This window comes from Microtus ochrogaster, chromosome 19 (genome assembly GCF_000317375.1).
Source record: "Microtus ochrogaster isolate Prairie Vole_2 chromosome 19, MicOch1.0, whole genome shotgun sequence".
Taxonomy (NCBI): Eukaryota; Metazoa; Chordata; class Mammalia; order Rodentia; family Cricetidae; genus Microtus; species Microtus ochrogaster.
Window position 1 is genome coordinate 7,128,076 of NC_022021.1, and position 22,876 is coordinate 7,150,951.

The 22,876-nt window shown below is 40.3% G+C and overlaps 1 protein-coding gene across 1 annotated transcript in view; it reads left to right on the forward strand.

Moving 5' to 3' along the window:
- Window positions 1-22,876, forward strand: part of Jmy (junction mediating and regulatory protein, p53 cofactor) — a 65,419-nt gene that overhangs the window by 29,836 nt on the left and 12,707 nt on the right. The window contains 4 exon segments of the mRNA XM_005356492.3: window positions 1,304-1,473; window positions 13,614-13,779; window positions 14,142-14,329; window positions 14,880-14,966. Of these exon segments, the coding sequence (XP_005356549.1) occupies window positions 1,304-1,473; window positions 13,614-13,779; window positions 14,142-14,329; window positions 14,880-14,966 (611 nt within the window).

Below are 22,876 nucleotides of genomic sequence, written 5' to 3' on the forward strand. Positions count from 1 at the left end.
CAGTTGCTGTAATTTATGAGACAATTTTAAAAGATGACCAGAAATTTTAAAAAGAGAGAAATATATTTGATACAAAGCAGACAATAGGGATGTTTTCTTTGAGACCTTAAGATTGAGGTTCAAGGAGACACTGAGTTGAAAACTGTCAACTCTATTGTTAGTATGTCCATTCATGCTGCATTAAATAATAAAAAGGTTCTTCGTCTTGGAGTAGTGTAGTCTAAGAGTAAGCACAAACTTGAATTTCATTGCTAATATTTTCTGTTACATCTGTAATTTGTTGTCTATTGTGTGTATGATGTTTGTTGACTTTCCCTAACAAAGGGTTTCTCTCCATATTTATTGGACAGTACAGAAAACATGATCTGGGAAAGGAATGAATTTTCTTCTATAAACATTTTAGAGTTTTACAAGAAATGTTTTACTGATATAAGATGACCCAAGATAGTATTCAAACTACAAACTACAAAAGCTTATCTCTATATATGTTGCTTCCAACATTTATAGTGGATGTTTGTTTTCTTTTAAGGTTGAGAGCAACCTGTTGGCCGCTTCTAGCAACTGATTACTACAACACACACATACATTATTTTGGGACAGGGACATGGAAGTGTATATAGTAAAAGATCAAAGCTACATGTCGGGAGAGACTGCTAGTTCATTTCCCTACCGCCCGGCAGTTCAGTTCCTAAATAACCACACAAACTGTATTAATCAAATCACTGCTTGACCCATTAGCTCTAGCTTCTTATTGGCTAACTCTTCCATCTTAATTTAACCCATTTCTATTAATCTGTGTATTGCCACATGGATGTGGCTTACTGGCAAGGTTCTGACTTGTCTGTGTGTTCGCAGTTGCGGCTGTCTCACTAACTCTGCCTTCTTCCAAAATTCAGTTTAGTTCTTCCTGCCTAGCTCTGTTCTGCTAAGCCGCTGGCTGAAACAGCTTCTTTATTCATTAGCCAATAAAAGCAACACATACAGAAGGACTTCCCAAGCCAGCTATATATTTAGCTTTTTTTACAATATGATTACATTGAAAATTGAAGGTATAGTAAAGGTGGGTCTGTCTGAATTTCACTGTGTATACACAAACTTAAGGGGTTTACCTGCCTTTCCCTTCCAAGTGTTTTGATTAAAGGCGTGTAGCATTGCTTGAGCTAACAGAGAATGTACATTATTAGACTATAATTTAGAGACAGTAAACGTAATTTATTGTGGGAATCAGTGAAATCTACCACCTTAGTTCCTTAGTGTCTAGTAGTTTTGTGCCTTACTATCTCTGCTAAATTATTATTACCAGCTGTGTATGATCGAATGCGAGCAGATCAGAAGAAATTTGGCAAAGCATCGTGGGCAGCAGCTGCAGAACGCATGGAAAAGCTCCAGTATGCAGTTTCTAAGGAGACTTTGCAAATGATGAGAGCTAAAGAGATTTGTCTGGAACAGAAGAAACATGCATTGAAAGAAGAGGTAACAGAAGCCGTCATTAAAATATATAAAATGTAAAACATTAGGGTTTGTGTACATTAGTTTCTTAGTTTTGATAGAAATGTTTTTTGATACATTTTTATATAACACTTTATAACACTTGTGTGTGTGTTTATGCACAAGTGTAGATGTGGATGCACAAAGGCAGTCAGCCCTGGTTGTTAGTCCTTAGTTGATGACCACTTCATTTTTGAGAATCTTACTGCCCAGGAGTTGTCAATTAGGCAGGGCAGGCCAGCCCAAGGCTCCACCCTCTCCAGCACTTGGATTTCAAATCCATGCCACCATACTCAGCATTTTTATGTGGGCTCCAGGGATTGGGTTCTTAGATTTGCACAATATTTTAGTTTATTTCTGATGCTGTGATAAAATGTAGACCAACAGAAACTAGGGGGATTTATTTGGTTTATAACTTGAGGTCACAATCCGTCCCTGAGGGACGTCAAGACAGGAGGTTCACCCAGAAGCCATGGAGGAATGCTGCTTGCTTACTTGTTCTCTCAGTGCTTCAGGCCCATATTCAGCTAGTTTGTTTGAATTGCCCAGGATGGCCAGGTGTAGTGACACACACCTTTAATCCTAGCACTCAGGAGGCAGAGGCAGAGGCAGGCAGATCTCTGAGTTTGAGGCCAGCCTGCTCTACAGAGTGAGATCCAGCACAGCCAGGGCTCCACAGAGAAACCCTGTCTTGGGGGTGGGATGGCCACTGCTCAGGGAATAGTACAGGTGATTCTAGGCTGTGGCAGGCTGACAGTTCATGATAACTAGGATACATGGCTCTCTTCCTATCTCAGTTACTTTTTATACCTGTGATAAGACACCATGAACAAGGCACCTTAAAATGAAGGGAGTTCAACTTTGGGCTCATGGTTCCAGAAGATCACAGCCCCAGACCAATCATGGCAGGAGTCGGCAGCAGTCAAGCAGACATGGCACTGGAGCAGTAGCTGACGGCTCCCATTTCAGTCTAAAAAGGAGCATAAGACAGAGAAAGCCAACTGGGAATGGTGATGGTCTTTGAAACCTCAACACCCATTTCCAGTGATACGTGTCCTCCAGCAAGGCCACACCTCCTAATCCTTCCCAAACAGGTTACAAACTGAGGACCAAGCATTCAAATATGATCCAGTGGGGCCGTTATCATTTAAACTACCATACTTTGTAGCCCATTTTCATATCTTTTCTGTGAGATGTTTGTGATGGTACCCACTTCAAGATTGCCACCTGTAGAAGTTCTGGACACATGGTATCTTTCTTTGCCTAACAGTAGACAGCTGTACACTAAGGAGCAAAAAGGTCAATGGAACAAGGTCCAGTGGAACTTCGTTGTTTTTAGAAGCAAGTTTCTCTGCCAGAACTTTAGGAAGAGGCAGTGAATTGTGCGCACATTCTGCTGATAGTTTTGTAAGCACTACAATCAGTAAATGTTAAGGACTAGAAGTATGTTTTTGAAAATGAGGGCACTGAGTAGTAACTGCAGATTGAGGGTAGTGTGGGAAGTAAACCCAATCTAGATGCTTACAGTCCGGCTTCATATGCTCTTCTGTCAGTATTTAACAGGAAGAAGTGTAATCAAGGGCCAGAGAGATGACTCAGTGGTTAAGTACACTGCCTACTCTTGCAGAGGATGCTGTCTGATTCCCAACGTCCACACGGTGCCTTAGGTGGCAGTCACCCCTGTCCCAGTGGATTTGTTGGCCTCTTCCAGCCTCTGTGGGTACTGCATACCTATGGTGCACAGACATATATGAAGATAAAACATCTATACATGTAAATTATTTTAAATTTAGGTATTTATTAAATGTTGGACTTCTCTGCTTGCTTTCCCTTATCAGCTTTATACCTTGGTATAATTGTTTATTATTATGTATATGAGCTAGAATCTCCCTTTGTGACCTTGCCTGGCCTCCTTCATTTCTCCAAAGCAGATCTTTTTTTTTTTTAAGTTTTTAAAACATTTGTGTGTTTTTATTTGCAAATTTAAGTGCCCATGGTTATAAGTTAAGCTGCTTGTTGTGGGTGCTGAGAATTAAACTTGGGTCCTAACCAGAACCACTTCTATAGCCCCACAGACCCATGATTTTAAACTTGGGTCCTAACCAGAACCACTTCTATAGCCCCACAGACCCATGATTTTTTTTTTTTTTTTCGAGACAAGGTTTCTCTGTAGCTTTGGTGCCTGTCCAGCTGGCCTTGAACTCACAGAAATCCACCTGCCTCTGCCGCCCAAGTGCTAGGATTAAAGGCGTGTTCCACTACCGCCCAGCAGACCCAAGATTCTTAAACGTACTTTAATCCTCAAACTCTGGTATTCTGTTTAATTCTTCTTCTTTCTTTGCTGTTATTTTTTCCTGATTTTTGGAGTTCTACACAACTCAAATTACCCCTTTGTCCTAGTCACTGTTCTGTTGCTATGAAGAGACACCGTTACCAAGGCAACTCCCTGGTGACTAAGCATTCAGATATATGAGCCTATGGGGGCCATTCTTATTCAATACATGATAACCCCTCAGTTTATTAAAAATAAGTTGTTTCCCCAGAAATTTTAGTAAATGGTAGAGATAAATGACTCAACCTACCTTCTGCCCTGCCCTCTCCACATAGGCTGCATCTAGAATTTATTATTATTATTGTGTTGTGTTTAGGAGTGCTCATGCCATGGTGTTTCTGTGGAGTTAAGACAACTTTGTAGGATCAGGTCTCTCCTTCAACAATTAGGTGGCTCTGGAAATGGAATTTGGTGTTCTTGGGGATAAAACTCATCTTTAACCCACTGGACCATGTCATCGACCCTACACATAGTCTTTTAAAAGCTGTTTTTTCGAAAACATGAGTAAGATATAGTCATAGAATATAGTGAGATTTGAAAAGTATATTTGAAAATGATCTTTGAGCTGGATCACATTCATGGTGGACCATTGAAGAATGGAGCTTTGAGCAGAGAGTCTTGGGCAGGACAGTTGGTGTGGGAGGAGAGGTAAGAAGCCAAGTTGGAAAAACAAGAGTGTTTGTATGCTTTGCCGAAAGTCACATTTACAGTGTCTCCATTGTGAGAAAACCATGATTCAGTTTGTTATGTATGAACAGTTGCTATGGCTAATGATAGAGGATGAATTTTAGGGGGATCCTTCTATGGAAAACTCAACATCACAAACTTAATTTCAGTGCCAATAGTAGAAATCAAGTCTTGAATCAAACGAATATATACAGCTCTCTCAGTTCGTACCTTTTGCGCAGTAATCAATGAAGACTGTATTGAAAGCAATGTGTGGAGTTAGGAAAACATAAAAACTACACTTAAAATGTCTTATAGTCCGAGCATTATTCTGGTCCAGCTTAGATCCAGTTTGCAACACATTCATCTTGAATAGGATGGTAAGAATGGCATAATGTGTGTTTTTATTGGTTAAGTAGAGTGAGGTGGACAAAGGTAACTGAAATTATACTAGTTATTTTATTTTTTTTAATTTTATTCATTTTATTGGGCCCAACATTTTTCTCTGCTCCCCTCCCTGCCTCTCCCTCCACTTCAACCCTCTCCCAAGGTCCCCATGCTCCCAATATACTCAGGAGATCTTGTCTTTTTCTACTTCCTATGCAGATTAGATTTATGTATGTCTCTCATAGGGTCCTCATTGTTGTCTGTGTTCTTTGGGATTGTGATTTGTAGGCTGGTTTTCTTTGCTTTATGTTTAAAAACCACTTATGAGTGAGTACATGTGATAATTGTATTTCCTGCAAAATTCAAGGTGTTACTTTTTTCTGTTGTGTAGTACTCCATTGTGTAAATGTACCACATTTCCTTATCCATTCTTTAGTTGAGGTGCATTAACTTGTTTCCAGGTTCTGGCTATGACAAACAATGCTGCTATGAACGTAGTTGAGCACATGTCCTTGTGGAAGGATTGAGCCATCCTTTGGATATATACCCAAAAGTAGTATTGCTGGGTCTTGAGGAAAGTTGCTTCCTAATTTTCTGAGAAATCACCACACTGACATCCAAAGGGGTTATACCAGCTTGCATTCCTACCAGCAGTGCAGGAATGTTCCCTTTTCCCCACAACCTCTCCAGCATAAGTTGTCATCAGTATTGGCCATTCTTACTGTTAGGAATATTTCCTAACGCGAGCTCTCCGCCTACGAAAAAATCCCAATCAAGCCAAATCACAAGTCGAATTAAAGGATATCCATGTTTAATGGAATTCCTGCACTTTCTGGTGTCCCCAAAGGGGAACCGTGGAGCTGCCAAAGCGACTGGGGGGGTGGGAGAATAAGGATGGGGGAGACTGACCACAAAGGGACTTTCTGGGGAGCAGTTTAAATAAACTGGGGGAGTGGTCAAGATTTGGCAGGCTGCCTTGACCCTCCTCGGGGGAGGGGTCAAGGTTTGTTGAGCACAGGGGCGGGGCCTCCAAAGATGGAGGACTTACACTTACAGGTGTAAGATGGAATCTCAGAGTTGTTTTGATTTGCATTTCTCTGATGACTAAGGATGTTGAACATTTCCTTAAGTGTCTTTCACCCATTTTAGATTCTTCTGTTGAGAGTTCTCTGTTTAGGTCTGTGCTTCATTTTTTTTTATTGGATTATTTGTTCTTTTGATGACCAATTTCTCGAGTTCTTTGTATATTTTGGAGATCAGACCTCTGTCTGATGTGGGATTAGTGAAGATCTTTTCCCATTCTGTAGGCTGTCGTTTTGTCTTTTGACCGTGGCCTTTGCTTTTCAGTTTCAGGAGGTCCCATTTAATTGTTTCTCTCAGTGTCTGTGCTGCTGAGGTTATATTTACGAAGTAGTCTCCTGTGCGAATGCCTTCAAGTATACTTCTCACTTTCTCTTCTATGAGGAAAGTAAGCCCAGCTTTCTTAGTCACTGCCTCAAATGAGTAACACAGGTTGGTTTCCTCTGGAATGCAAAAATTTTTGTTGCTGCTTTAACACCCAGCCAGTTGAAATCACATCTACCATAAAAAATGAAAGCTACAAAGGAATAAAAACTAGGAAAAGAAAAAAGAATTCTCTGTAGTCCTGGCTATCCTGGAACTCACTCGGTAGACCCGGCTGGCCTCAAACTCAGAACCACCTTCTTCTACCTCCTGAGTGCTGGGATTAAAGGTATGCACCACCACTGCCCAGCTATAGAAAATTTTATTTTATCATTATCTAATTAATAATATTTTTCAACTCTTTTCTATATTTTCTACCCATATTCAAACCAATGTACATATATATTTATACATTTACAAAGCCATATACATTTAGAAGTCACTTTATTAGGGAATGTAGCTCAATGGTAGAACGCTTGCATAGAGTGCACGCAATGCCCAGCAGTAAAATAATAATGAAATGTTAAAGTCACATAATGTAGAATATTATCTACAGTGTAGAATATTCTCTACAGTGTTGCAGAGAACTACATAGTAAATAATCAAATTTTTTATCCCCACTGGCAGTGTAAGATTGTTACAGTTTGAAAAACTATGTGTATTTACTTCTAAGAAGCATCTCTTGAAATATTTAGCTGTTTTTTTCTAACAATCTCTTTTTAAAAGACTTTTTTTTTAAAGAAATCTGTTTTTTGGATTCTTGTCTGTTATCCAATATAGACCTGCTTTTCTCTCATTTTGTTGGTTTCTCATTTGATTTTAAAGTACTAAATGAAACCAGGTGCGGTAAAGCATGCTCTTAATAGTTCTGGCACCTTCAAGGTAAGACAGGAGAGCTGAGTTCAGTTCATCCTCAGCTGCCTAACAAGTATAAGCCAGCCTCAGGCGCATGAGTGATCCCATCTCCACACCTTCACATCTCATGGATTTGTCAGGCTGCCCTCTCATGCCTGCTTCTGATAGTACAGATCAAATTTTTTTATGAGTTGCTTTATCAGGGTTAGAGGGAGAGAGATGGATCATTAGTTAAGAGAACAGACAGCCACAAAGGTGGCTAACCACCCTCTCTAACTACATTTCCAGGTGTTCCAGCACACTCTTCTGCCCCCCTTGAGCACTACCTGCTTATGGCACATTGATAGACGTGCAGGCCAAAACACCCATACACATAAAAGTTTAAAGATTATATTTTTGTTTTTGTTTAGTATTTATATTTTGTTTTTGGTTTGAGCATACAAAAATGTTCCACAATGGCGTCATTAATTTTTTTTTTTTTAATATAGGGTCTTACTATATAGACCAGGTTGCACTTGAACTTGATCTTCCTGCCCTTGCCTATTTCTGTGTTGGGATTACCAGTGATGCCAGCACTCAGAGCGTACTGACACTCCAGTAAGGCTTCTCTGCTGGATTGAAAAAATAGTACTTGAAATAAATTCTGAACTGTACTCTTAACTGTACTCCAGAAAGCAGTCTTTTTGTTAGCATATTAAATCATGATTTTTTTTCTTCCTCTTTTACATTTCTCCTCTTACGTGTCCTCTCTCACTCTGTTCTTTGGTAAAATTGGACTTGTTTGGGACAATTTGCACTTTGTATTCAGTCTCTGAAGGATGTCAACCCCATCCCATGTTCCCTGAGGCATTTCTACTTTTCCCTTTAATGAGCTTGTTCCTTCTTGTTATTGGCTATCTGGAGTGCTCTCAGAACCCCAGCCTTATTATTATTGCCTTGACATATACTTTGCCTTCCTCTCATTTGTGTTGACATGACCTGCTCTGGCAGTAGAGTGCCAAAGTTAAAGACTCCTGACCCCTAACATTAGAAAGTTTGGCTTCTTTTAAATAGGCCTCCAGTGGTAAGAGGGAGAGGCTAAACCAGAGCTCTAGAGTTTGAGTCTGTGTGGTCATCTGTGGTTTAATAGTCTGTTTTTATAAAGTCTTGCATGATGTGTCTGAACTCTTCATGAGACTTTTAAAAATTGCTAGTTAGTCATTTTGCCAGGTTTATACTTGCTGTGTATATAATATAGGTGTTGTCTTTTATATATATTTAACTGCAGTGATGTGCAGTGTTGGTTTTTAATGCCTTAATTTAAGATGTCTGCATTACTCATAAGAAATGTAAATATTAAAATACATGTAAAATGTAAAATATTAAGCCCATCCCAGACAAATGCTTTTCCCCTGCAGGCAACACACAGCCTATTTGCGTAAGGGAAGCTCTGTGTTTCTATGTGTATTTGTTGAGGTAATGTCCTACTTTAGCCTTGGAATTTGCCTTGCAGAATAGGCTGGCTTCTTGAGTGCTGAGTTTTATTCTTAAAAATATCAGTACTGGGGGCTGGAGAGATGGTTCAGCGGTTAAGAGTATTGCCTGCTCTTCCAAAGGTCCTGAGTTCAATTCCCAGCAACCACATGGTGACTCACAACCATCTGTAAAAAGGTCTGGTGCCCTCTTCTGACCTGCAGGCATACACACAGATAGAATATTGTATACATAACAAATAAATAAATATTAAAAAAATATCAGTACTGCATTTTAAATTGGGAAGAGACCAAGTGATTCAGTTCTAAAACATTTATGTTGTCTAAGGAAAATACAGAAGTAGAAAAATACCTGTTGGAAAATAAAATTATTGTTAATCATAAACAAGTCATTATATTTATTTACTTGGGTTATTTTAATTTCTTTGTATTAAATTAAGTCATAAGATTAAAATTAGAAACTAATACAATTAGGAATACTTTTCACAAGATTAATGATGAACTTGAAATTTTTAACATTAATACTTAGATATTATAGATCTCTTAAGCAGTGCTGTATTTGGCATTTGAATTTTATTTACATTTAAGGTTGTGGTGGTTTGTATAAGAATAGCCCTGTAGGCTCATATTTCAATGCTTAGTCCTCAGGACATTGTGCTCCTCGAGAAACACTAGGAGGCCTTGTTGGAGTAGGTGTGGCCTTGTTGGAAGAAGTTTGCCATTGGGTGTGACCTTTGAAGTTTCAAAAACCCAAGCCAGGCCCAGTGACTCTCTCTTCCTGCTGCCTGTGGACCCAGATGTAGAGCTCTCAGCTACTTCTCCATGTCTGCCTGCATGCTGCCCTACTCTTGCCATGATGTACTAAACCCCGGAAACTGTCAGCTAGTTCCAGTTAAATGCTTTCTTTTATGAGAGTTGCTGTAGTCATGGTGTCTCTTCACACCAATAGAACATTGACTAAGGCAAAGATCAAACAGTTTCTTTTAATTTGACTCTAATCTATCATTAGAAGATATTATAGTTAAGGTGCCATCATGAAACCAGTCAGAAAGCATAGCTGCAGCTCAGTTGTCAATGTACTTTTGTCTGCTGTTTAGCAGAAGATGAATAAGAAAACTCCCAAAAGGATCCTAACTTTGTGTAAAAGTCTGCTTATTAGCATTTTCTCTTTTACTACAGAGAGTTTAAACCATTGCTTCTGTTGATTCCTGAGCTGTTTCTGTGAATAGCAGTGTAAACAGCTAGCGTGTTGAGTTGAATATAGTATGCCAATTCTAAGGCCAGCTCATTTATTTCTTTTGGCTTTTTCCTATAAGCATGTAGGCAAATTCTTATTAAGTTTATATTTTCCCTAATTTCAGTTTTACTTTAATACATGTAATACTGCACATTATGGTATGTGTGTATTTAAGATCTCAATGTATTGTCTATTAGAACATCCTGCAATGAAAAAAGTCACATTAAATTAAATTTTAAAACAAACACTTGCAGCTAGTAGCTGCCATGCAGAACAGAACAACTCTGTGGGTCTTAATTCTGCAAGCGTATTCCTTACTTCTTTATGAAAGGTAAGCCAGATGGTGTTGGCGCATGCCTTTAATCCCAACACTCGGGAGGCAGAGGTAGGTGGATCTCTGTGAGTTTGCGGCCAGCCTGGTCTATAAGAGTGAGTTCCAGGACAGCTAGGGATGTTACACAGAGAAACCCTGTCCTGAAAAAATAAAAACGAAGAAAGAAATAGAAAAGGGTAATGTCTAGTCTCTGGGTATCATGATCCCATGAGTTTGTATATGTGAAACATTTATCATAATGCCCAGCATAGAAAGAGAGCATAATGTTAACTAGTACTATTTTAATTCTGACAGGCATCTTGTGTAAGTATTATGAAAGGGACTACAAAGAGCAGGAGCCTTAGAGGTGTACATGCAGGAGGAACATTGTACTTGCCCTGCATATGAGACAAACGAAGGAAAAACATTACAAACTCAGCCTTCTTGCCTAAGAGATGACCCCAATTTCCCATGTATTGCTTGGGCTATGCACACATCTAAGGCTCCTGCTCTTTTGTTTGTTTTTTTAAAGATTTATTTATTATGTATACAATGTTCCTCCTGCATGTACACCTCTAAGGGCAGTTCTCCTGTAGGTCAACAAAGCATGACATATCAAGTTGTAGTAAGACTCAGTATTTCCTCATGTATTAAGGCTGATCAAGATGACCCTATATTAGGAGTAGGGTCCCAAAAGTCAATAAACGTTGGAGACAGCCCCTGTTCACACTATTAGGAGTCCCATAAGAGACCAAACTACACAACTCCAACATATATGCAAAGTCCCATGCAGACTTCCTGGTTGTCAGTTCCGTCTCTGTGAGCCCCTATGAGTCCAGTTTAGTTCTATGAGTTTTCTTGTGTCCAGAGGGTGTCCTCGAACCCTCTGGCTCTTAAAATCCTTTCTCTTCTCTAGGAATCCCCATGCTCCACCTAATACTTGGCTGTGTATCTGCATCTCTTTCCTTCAGTTGTTGGGTGAAGCCTCTCTGAAAATTGGGCTAGGCACCAATCTGGTCATAGGACACGGCCAGTTCAGGCTACATATCTGCTATTGCTTGGAGTCTTAGTTGGGGTCATCCTTGTAAATTCCTAGAGGTTTCCTTGTACCAGATTTTTACCTTATCCCCTTCCAGGAGTCTCTTTCAGTACTCTCCTGTCCACCCTTTCACCTGCTTGCTCTTGTTCCCATCCCCACCTGCCCTCAGTCAACTCACAAAATCAATTCTATTTTCTATTTCTAGGGAGCTCCATGTGTCCCCCATGAACTCTCCTTGTTGCCTAGTCTCTCTGTGTCTATGGATTGTAGCATAGTTATCCTCTATTTTATAGCTAGTATCTACTTGTGAGTGAGTACATGCCTCAGTTGCCTCATTCAGGATGATTTTTTTTTCTAGTTTATCCATTTGCTTTCAAATTTTCTGGTATCCTTGTTTTTAACAGCTCAGTAATATTCCATTATATAAATATACTACATTTTCTTTATCCATTCTTCAGTTGAGGGACATGTAAGTTGTTTCTAGGTTCTATTACAAATAATGCTGCTATGAACATAGTTGAGGAATTGTCCTTATGGTATGAGTGTGCATCCTTTGGGTGTATAGAACAGTACAGCTGGGTCTTGAGGTAGATTGACTCCCAGTTTTCTGAGAAACTGCCACACTGACTTCCAAAGTGACTGTATCGTTTACACTCCCACCAGCAATGGAGGAGTGTTCCTTTTTTTACTCCACATCCTCTCCATTATGAGCTGTCGCTTGTGTTTTTGATCTTAGCCATTTTGACAATCATAAGATGGAATCTCAGTCATTTTTATTTGCATACCCTTGATGGCTAAGTATGTTGAACATCTTCCTGTTTCTCAGCCAGCAAAATCTAAAATCTTGTTCAAAATATTCTTTTGTGCTCTTATGTGTCCATTACCTTCAAGGCAAAAGGGACCATTCAACAGTAATATGGAGTCCCCGCCTTTCTGCCATAGGCTTTCCTAGAGCAGTGGTCTAGGAAAGTACCTCTGAACTGGGGACCCAAAGGATATCAGCCTCACATGAGTGAGGCTTTAAAAATTCCTTTCCTTCTTTTCCTCTGGCCTTTGATAGTCACGTCTGCAAACACTTGAAGCCAGGGGTCACCTCTCCAGTGCTACCAGGATCTCCAGGTACATTGATGGCTATGGAACTGGACTTTTGGGGTAACTAAAGACACAACAGTTATACTATATTCTAGAGAAATGTTCTTAGAAGGATGCTTACAGTCTGATGTGCAAAGCCTAAGGAGCCCCTGGAAAAGCTGCATCTGCTTGAAGTAGTGTTGGGAAGCAGTTCTGAACCCTCCTTTCTCTGAATTTGATTTCTTCAAATAGCCCTCTTACAAGGGCCAACCACACGAGCTCATACAAGACATCTACCACTTCAGAAGTATCCCCAGAAATTGTGAGATTCCAGTGTAGGCCCAATCTCAGGCCCTGATTTTATTTCTATTAAAGGTCTTTGTTACCAGAAATAACAGTGACTATCACCCATAGGTTGCAAGGCCTTTTCTCATCTAAAGCAATTCTCTGAGACTGATCTACTTAAAACATACTCTCTTCACTCTCCATCCCCACGCTGTGGAGTAATTGGTTTCTCCCACTCTGCTGTAACGATAAACATCTGTGTGTTTACTGTGGCAAGGGGACGCTGTAACTCAGCATGTTTCTGAACTGAGAAGAGAAACCACTGAGACTTGTGTCGGGATGATGATAATGCACTAATACCCTAAATATGAATGAACTATGGTATAGTCATTAAAAGTTTGCTTTGTGTTAAGTTACATTAAAACTTTTTTCACTGTTTATGATTTACTACTGATTTGAAATTTTTGGGTTTGCTTTGTTTTGTTTTCCTTATGTTTAGGAGGTGCCCTTTCTCTTTCTTGGTTCTATGTATGTTTTGTAAAAGTATCACTGCCTCCCTACCACTTTATGATAGTGTAAGTGAACCTGAATAGTGACATTGTAGATGTAGACAGACTTTCATATCTGAGCTGTCAGCTGTTTTTAGACTTTTTAAATTTTGAGATAATTGTCTCAACAAGTTGTCCTACTGACCCTGAACAAACTCTTTAGCAGGCTAGCCTAGTTGACAGTCTGCTGTCTTCAATTCCCAAGTAGCTCACATGTCTGACTTTAGGTCTGTGCTCTCCAAGCTAGCCTCAGACTACAGTGCCACACACAGCTCGGCGGAAGTCTTACTCTTACTCCCTCTGCCCCCGTTTTCTCCCTATTTCCAGCTATCCTGGAACTCGCCCTGTAAGCCTGAGATTAAAGGCATGCACCACCACCGTCTGGTACTCATTTTGGGATTTAGCTTATTGGATTAGTGTTAATATCTAGTTGACTTTCTTCACCAGTTAATAGCAGTGTTTTTATTTTTACTGCAGATGCAAAGTTTGCAGGGAGGTACAGAAGCTATAGCTCACTTGGATCAGCTTGAAGCTGATTACTATGATCTGCAGCTTCAGTTGTATGAAGTGCAGTTTGAAATCTTGAAGTGTGAAGAGTTACTTTTGACCGCACAACTGGAGAGCATCAAAAGACTTATATCAGGTATGGTGTGCATTTAAGTACAGAGGTCCACAGAGGCTAGAGGATGTGGAGAAAGGACATGGACCCCAACTGTGTTTCTCCTAAGACTTAAATATGAACGTAAATGTTTTGAAGGAGTCCTTGAACGTGAATGAACTCCGCAGTTCGGACTGCATGTTGGTTTTGAGTATTGTAGCATTCCCACTTTGTTAAAGGAGCTTTATCTAGAATTAGAATTTCTGCACTTTTGCTGCGTGGAGTGGAAGAGTTGGGTCTGCATTTATTGAACACCTCCTGTATACCAGACACTGCTGAAAATTTAATCTGGGGTTTATTTCATCACCTTTTAATCACCATTTAATAAAGAACTCGTTCTGTGACAGAAAAGAGAGATGAAGTGGTATACTATGACACTTACGAAAGCATGGAGGCCATGCTGGAGAAGGAGGAGACGGTGGCATCTGTGCAAGCACAGAGGGAAGAGCTCCAGAAACTGCAGCAGAAGGCACGCCAGCTAGAAGCAAGAAGGGGGCGCGTCTCAGCCAAGAAAGCCTACCTCAGAAATAAAAAGGTAGTGAAACCTTGTTTTCATTCATTACTCCATCTTTGATCCATGTCTGATAATTCAAATTGTAAAATGATTTATCATCATTGCTTCCATTTTTTTTTCATTGCTTCCATTTTTAAAACTAAGTAGCTATTACCTACTCTCAGCTTCTTACATTAAACATTTTTCTTTCTCATAAAGTTGCCCTCTTACATATATTCTTAACAGCCAGTGTTTGTGCCCCACATGTTCTGAGGGTGACTTACTGAAGGACACAGCTCCAGGATTCCCTGTAGCCCCCATTGAAAAGACAGCTAAAATATTCTGATTGGTGATGTCAGTCTGCTTAGCCTTATTTAGTGAGGCTGGGATAAGAGAGTGGACCGAGGCTCTGCTGTTAGGGTTAGACAGATCTTACTGGCCGGGCCTAACCCTGCGGAGATGTGGAGATTGCTTTTTAAGGAGGGAGGAGCTGGTCCTCATTAGCTCTCTGCTTCTCAGGAAAACGAGTCACATAAACTTCCGTGACTTTATAAGTTTCATTTTAGTTAAAACACATTTTTATATTTTTTAGGAAATTTGTATCGCAAAACACAATGAAAAGTTTCAGCAGCGTTTTCAGAGTGAAGATGAATATAGAACCCATCACACAGCACAACTAGTAAGTGGGGACTCTTGGAGACTCGGAATGAAACCTTACATGTGTCTGAAAAGGGGTAAAAATTCAGAGTATGAGAACTGTGCCACTAGATGGTGGTGACTGAGTGCGTGTGTTTGAATGAACGAATGAATGAATGGATGAGTTGACTTTAGGAGAAAAGGAATCTTACGTGCCGCTCCAGCTTCACCTCCAGCTTTCTGTTACCACTGAGGTTGTACAAGTGTTAGCGGCAAGTCAGTGTTGGCACATCATAGCTGTCCAAAGTCTGTTCATTACCCTGGAGTTCTCTCCTGGGGTTGTGATGTCTGCTGCTATTCTCAGATGACACAAATCTGTGACTGAAAATCAAACAGGTTAGTTCCACTGCCCTCTGTTTGTTTGGAATATACACAATGTAGCATGTTCAAGTTGACTTATTTCACATGCACATTTAAGGTTTTGATTGTTGGACAGTAATGGTAAGATTAAATGTGCTAGTTTACACTTACTAACCTTAGCAATAAATGAGAGCTCTGTATCGTCAAACCCACTCCAGCTGTTGCTATTGTCAACGGTAGCTTTTCTAATGGGTATAGTAGTATCTTTATTGTTTCAGTTCACCTTTCTAAATGACATGGTGCCAAGCATGGTTTTTATATGCTCATCTGCCACGTACTTTATCTTTTTTGGGGTTGTTCTGTTTTGATGCTGTTTCATGTAGAACATGACCTGTGTAGCTGAGCCTCCTGCCTCCTCCTCCCAGACTACAGGAACATATCACCACTCCAGCTTTTGTTCACGTTGAACTGAACTTTTCTTTTCTCACTGACTTTGAAGAGTTCTTTATCAGGTGTCTGTTGCTTACCCTCTTATTCTCTGAACAGTATCCCGTCCACAGCGCTTACTTTGAGCAATAACCAACTTACTAGTTATTGTTGTTTCTCATACCATGGTGTATCTCTTATTTTAAATACTGTGGGGTTTTATGTGTCTCTGGCCTGTTGTGTGGTGAGTTGATGGAGGTCTAAGGTCAGTACGTGCTCTCACTTTTGGATCACCCACTGCCTTCAGCACCATGGCTTTAACAGTTTGTTTTGCTGCGCTGCTTTTGCCCTTTAGTCAAAGGTCAGGAGGCTTTGTCTCCTGGGTCTGTTTGGGGACTGTTTTATTAACCTCTAAATTACATAGACAAATAATAATCTATTTCTATTGAATTTTACTGTATACATAAAAGGACTATTTAATTTTCTTATTTTATTTGTCAGAGTTTTACAGTTTTCTTCATTTTAACCTTGGGATGTAGTAGGTTTTGTCTCTGGGGATTAGTAACATTTTGTATTTAATTTCAAATTCTAGTTGTTAGAATAGGAATTGTTTATGTATAGCATCTCTGCTGTAATGTTACACTATTACTTTAAGCTGATTTTCTTTTCTTCTTTCTACATAGATTTGTATGTAGTCTTCCTGCCAGTTTTTTATAACTTATTTCCCTTTCTTGTTTTATGGTGTTAGCTTGTGACTTCCATTATGGTGTGAGCACACTTGGCCTTTTCCAGTTTAACAGAAATCTCTAGCTTCTTATCAAATGTCATGTCGTTCTTGTGGTGGTGTAGAAGTGCTGCTGCCCTGTGTGAGGACTGAGAGTAATGAGTTTATGGGCGCTCCCTCGGGAGTTTCCCTCTTTGCCATTGTGGCAAAGTCACTCCTCCAGGTCTGATAAATCTGTAGGTAGACAACAAGGCGCTTAGAGACAATTGAATAACAGAAACGCTAGGGTGGCTGTTTGCTCATGGGAAAGCTTCTCTTCTTTTTTGGCACAACACAAAAGTTCATTGGACTTGAGTTCATTTCTAGTTCTTTGAGCTAATTTGGCATAGTTGAGCTAAAGTTGCCTCTTCTCATGATTACGTGGAGATCACTCACTTATCCTTAAACTATATGACTCTTTCTCTCAGAAGCCAGAAATAGCAGATTAATTAATGCCCTTTGTTTTTTTATCTCTGTCTGTGTCTTGTTAGGCAAGGGGTCAGATGGGGAATGAGGATGTCCCACTCCGGTTTGTACCTGCATTATTAGCTCAGTTACTGACATGTGACTGTACTGGTTTCTGAAAAATGCCAGGTTTTTGGCCGATGAAATAATTTATTTGTTCCTTAAAGAATTTTATGAGGAGATATAGAGGTTAAAAAACAACCAAAACCAATAGGAATCTCAGAGATAAATGCTATCTTAAAGTTTGGACAAACGTCAGCATTAGGTAGAACACCTAATGAAGACAGATGAAAGCAGTAACAAAGTTTAAGTCATTCTAAAGCATTTATAACTCAGGGGAAATGAGAGTTGGCTTCAGGCATGTCCATTTTGAATCATCTTTAACAAATTTCATATGCAAACATACCTTCAGCACCCCATCATCATGCTATATAAGTTTACATTTTCTCGTGTTGGACCTTAGTTAGAGCTATCCTTGGTGTATGCAGCTGCATGTGGCCCAGAAGCCCCAGGTTGTGTATTCCCAGAGCCTTAGATTACAACTGACTATCTCTCAAAGCCTGTTTTGAAGCTTAACTTATGTTTATTAGAAATTCTTGGGTGGTATGTTGTTTAAAATGTAACTACTAATAGATTAATTTTATTGTTTTAACAGTTTCCATAGAAACCATGCAAATTAAATATCCAGGTCTAAGGTAGTTTTATAACTAATAGTAACTCAAAAAATGAACTAAAGAAAGCACAAAGTTTACTTGCTGATGACTACCACTCCTGAGCAAATGGTAAACAAGAAAATTGTGGTCAGAAGATAAGGTTTTTAATCATTAAAAGTGTCCCTCACAGATAACGGTGTGCAGCTGTTCTAGCACTCGACAGACAAAGACAGGAAGATCACTGAAAAACTGAGGCCACCATAAAATGAAATGAAAAACAGGCTGTTTTAAAACCAAAGCAGTGGGGCCAGGCGATAGTGGCACACACCTTTAATCCCAGCAGAAACTTCAGCACTCAGTCCTAAATGGCTGTCTTCATCAAAGCTCAGGAAATGAGGAGTCGGAAAGATTCTAAGCCAGAGGTTCTGATGACTCCAAGGAAAGTGTCTTCCAGTATAACAGGACTGGTAAGCTTACTAATTCATAGATACTGTGGCAGCACGCACAAGACACAGTTCAAGCCAGATGGGCTCCCAGAACTGAGGGGGGAGTGGATTTGGGTCCCACCGCTAACTAAGAAGTCACCTGCAATTGAGACCTTCTGGGAAAGGAAGAGTCATTTTCCAGTGGAGCCCCCTGGGTATGTCAGCCACACTCTCTGTCTTCTAACTGTGCCATATCCAATCCCTGTCCTCAGATTTTTCTTTTTTTTAAAGGTTTTTTGAGGCATGTTTTCTCTGTGTAGCTCCAACCAGCCTGGAACTCATAAGCTTTCTTTGTTGATCTTGTTTTTCAAGGCAGGGTTTCTCTGTATCAATCCTGGCTGTCCTGGAATTCTCTTTGTAGAGCAGGCTGTCTTCCAACTCACAGAGATCTGCCTGCCTCTGCCTCCCAAGTGCTGGGATTAAGGAATGGGCTACCACACCCAGTTCAGGTTCTTTTAAGAGTGCATTCTTGGCTGGCAAGATGATGCAGTGGGTAAAAGTGCTCGCTGTGAGTCTGACCTGAACCTACCTGTGCAAGGAACCTCAGATCCTCAGTAGAAGGAAAGAATTGACTAAACTTGTCTTTTGCCCTCCTGGCATTGTGGTTATTCCTCACCCCCAAAACAACCCCCTCACACACACACATACATGCAATGTGACAATGAAAGCTGAATTTCTGTAGACTAAGTATTCCTAGTTACTTGCACCTAACTTTGCTGCTAACAGAGCCCAGTTTCCTGTGTTAGCATATAGCAGTCTCCCTCCAGCTCCTTCACAGGTGAACTGGTTTAGTTTTCTAGAGCTGAGTGATTTGACCAAAGCCCTTCAGATATTAAAGGAGGAAACTGATGTACATTCCAGGTCTGCCACCTAGGGGCTGTGCTCTTAGAGACAGTACTTACCATGTTAGGTTCTAGGTTGTAAGCATTTACTTCCCCAAATACCTTGGCACTTCACATCTCTCCATCTGGGATCTTTTTTGCTTCTTTGAGACAGGGTTTCTCTGTAGCTTTGGATCCTGTCCTGGAACTTGCTCTGTAGGCTAGGCTGATCTACCTACCTGTCTCTGCCTCCCAAGTGCTGGGATTAAATGCATTCACAACCACCGCCCGGCTCATCCAGGATCTTTAGATACTTGACTTTTATAGTATACCCAGATCAGCCGTATGATTACTTCATTCTCCTGAACTCTGTGTGTCCATCTGACTTATTTAGAGATGTGGATTTGCAATGGAAGCTCCACCCAAGTCTCTTGGATAATGCAGGTTTTTTTCTAAGCATTTCACCACCAGTGGTGTAGAAAACACTTAACTCTAAGCAGAGAAGGATTTGTGTATTCACCTCTCCAGTCATTGCTCCTCTACAGACTCGAGTCTGTTCTCTTGGGAATCCGTGGTATGTATCTAAATATAGGATAATGCATGCACTCCCATATCCCAGGTGGTTGCCAGATGTACACTAGGCTGGGAAAGTCCCTTCATTTGACCTATTCACCTGCGCTGGAGGGTATAAATTTTAGATATGGAACAGAAGTGTGTTGAGCAGGGGGCAGAAAGTGGGACATATTCTTAATTCACTCACTGTTCTTAAGCAGCTCTGGGCTTTGATATCTAAGCCTGGAACTTTATATTTGTTTTTATTGTGGAGCTTAAAGCATGGTTTTCTTTGATTTCCTAGCTGGAAACCTTGAAGATGATATATTGAGTCTGCATCTGAGATTTAGGAAGAGCTTTTGTATTTAGTAGTAATTGACATGTAAGAAGACATGCAAGTGTGCTGTTTTTAATCATTCACAATTCCTTGTCCCTTGCCATAATCCATGTAACTAACATTTATTCAAAGATCTACTACCACTAAGAGGCAAAGTGTTATCAGGCCTCTCTGAAAGTGTGTGACAGTTCCACCCATCAGGAAGCATTCCCTAAGTCACCTTCCTTCCAATCAGTAAAAACACTGCTTCCACTGTTCATCTTCCTGCCAAGAATGTCTTTAGAGTCCTGACACTGTTCAAAAAAAATTTCCCTATACGTGCTATCTGCCTGCACCATTTAAGAGCTCTAGTCATACATGGGTTAAAGCCACCATTCTAAAAAAATCTGTTACCAAATTCTTCTTGCCACATTATATTTGTCCGTTCAACTCCCTAACCCAAACCCCCTTTTTTTTGCTTTCCCAATCTAAAGGGTAGCATCCCATTGAAGTGTTAGTCTAATTAATCTTAATCAATAAAAACCAGGAGTCAGAAAACTGGGTAAAAACCTGGAAGATCAAAGAACTAGGAGCAACTAACAGTTGCTTCCTTCCTGTCTCCCCCAAAAGGACTCAGATCCTGTCTGCACTCCTCCTTATCACTTCCCATCTCCACCTCCTTAGTGCTGGGATTAGAGGTGTGCCACCACTGCCAGGCTTCTGGGCTAGCTCTGCCATCTGATCTTCAGGCAAGCTTTATTTATTAGAACACAAAATATTGCACAACATCCCTTCCTCTGCCTCATGATTGGCCAAACTAGAAAATGTGTTTTTATCACTCCACAGAAATCCCCTCTAGTTAACCATAATGCTGGCCTGTAAACTCAAGGCCAACCTGCACTACACTTTGTTCCAAAAACAAAACAAAACCAAGGATTGTGGTTCATTAAAGCCCTGACCTAGCATGAGCCCTTTTTCTGATGTGTGATGTAGTGTGTCATTGACTTATAAATCAAGAAATGATGAAGAATATAGAATTAATTTGTTCTTAAACAGTCTCTTTCTTACTATTTGATTGTTTGGACACTTTAACAAGTTACATGACTTCTAGTGCATAGCCTTGAATGGTTTCTTATAAACAAGTTTTACACCTTCTGTATTTTTATGTCTATGCATAACTTTTGATCATACACCAGATGTTAAATGTTTGATGGTGGTGGTACGCACTTTTAATCCCAGCAGTGGGTTTCACAGAGAAGCCATGTCTAGGGGGAAAGAGATTTGTGTATTATGAAGTTTTGATTTAACCTCTTTATCGTGTGTAATATATAAACTGATATGTGATTATCATAGAAGAATAAAACAACCCAGAAAAAATGAATTCCAGAATTAATTGTTGCTACTTTTAGCTAGGCCTTAATCATGACTCTGAAAGAACTATTAGAATTTTATAAATTCTTTTGCAAGGCTACTTGGAAAAGCATTGAGCACTGGGATGAGTGCATTGGGCTGTGAACAGTAAAGCAGCTGCTACTGCCTTGCTTTCGCAGTGTTCCCTTCCACTCAGTGTGCTCAGGGTTGGGTGTGAAAGGGTCACATTCATCTCTCAGTTAAGGCCCACTTCTAGAGTTAAGCAAGTTCATTGCTTATCAGTAGCCCTGCTTTTCACTTCTTTGTTTCTAAGTATATTTTTTGTTCCTTTTGGAGTGGTTAAGGTTTCATTGAGATACTTTTAAAGGAACATGTTGGGGTTTGTTGTTGTTGTTTTGTTGTTTTTCGAGACAGGGTTTTTTTTTTTTTTTTTTTTTTTGGTTTTTTGAGACAGGGTTTCTCTGTAGCTTTGAAGCCTGTCCTGGCACTAGCTCTTGTAGACCAGGCTGGCCTCGAACTCACAGAGATCCACCTGCCTCTGCCCCCCGAGTGCTGGGATGAAAGGCGTGCACCACCATCGCCCGGCTCGAGACAGGGTTTCTTTATAGCTTTTTGGAGCTTGTCCTGGAACTAGTTCTTGTAGACCAGGCTGGCCTTGAACTCACAAAGATCCTACTGCCTCTGCCTCCTCCCAGTGCTGGGATTAAAGGCATGTGACACCACTGACTGGTGTTTTAATTATTTTTTATTTTATGTGCATTGGTGTTTTGCCATGGGTGTCAAGTTCCCTGGAACTGAAGTTACAGACAGCTGTGAGCTGCATTGTGGGTGCTATGAATTGAACCCAGGACCTCTGGAAGAGCAGTCAGTGCTCTCAACCACTAAGCCATCTCCCCAGTCCCCACACATGGATTACATGGCTTCTTGGGTCTTATATTTTGTAGTAAGCACTATGCTGACTATGCTATGTCTGCAGTCTCATCTTTTTCTTTTCTTTTTGTTGTTTTGTTTGTTTGTTTTGAGACAGGGTCTCTATATAGCCCTGGTGTCCTGGAACTCACTGTGTAATCCAGACTGGCCTCAAATTGAGAGAGATCCTCCTGCCTCTGCCTCTGCCTCTGCCTCCCGAGGACTGGGATTGCAGGTGTGTGTTACCACAGCGGCCCCACCTCTCACATTTGGTTTTCTTTTTTCTTTTTTTGGATTTTCGAGACAGGGTTTCTCCGTAGCCTTTGGTTCCTGTCCTGGAACTAGCTCTTGTAGACCAGGCTGGCCTCGAACTCACAGAGATTTCTGCCTCCCATTTTAAAGAAGCAAAGATCTCTTTATCTCCGAGGAGAATACAGTAAGAACTGTCTTTGTTAAGAGACAGTGGGTAGAGAGAGCGAGGTGAAAGGATAGTGTAGAAAAGCTGAATTTCCGAGAAATCAGCCTCATAAGGTGGCAGCTCCAGTGCGCCTTGTTCCTTGTATTAGTGTGCAGTGCTTCCTGAGTTTGCAGCCATGAGCAAGGCCTCCCTAAGCCACTCCCATTTCAGTTTTAGTTCACGTGCTGCTGAAGGGAAGAATGTACTTTTAAAATTAAGCATTAATTTTAAATTAAAATTTTAAAATTAAGTAATAGCCCCCTCTGTCTCAATCTAAGATTTGAGAAACACATTTATATTTTCACATTATTGACTTCTATTTCTCTATGAACAATGTAAGATAAGTCATTTCAGAATACAATGAAATGAACTCAT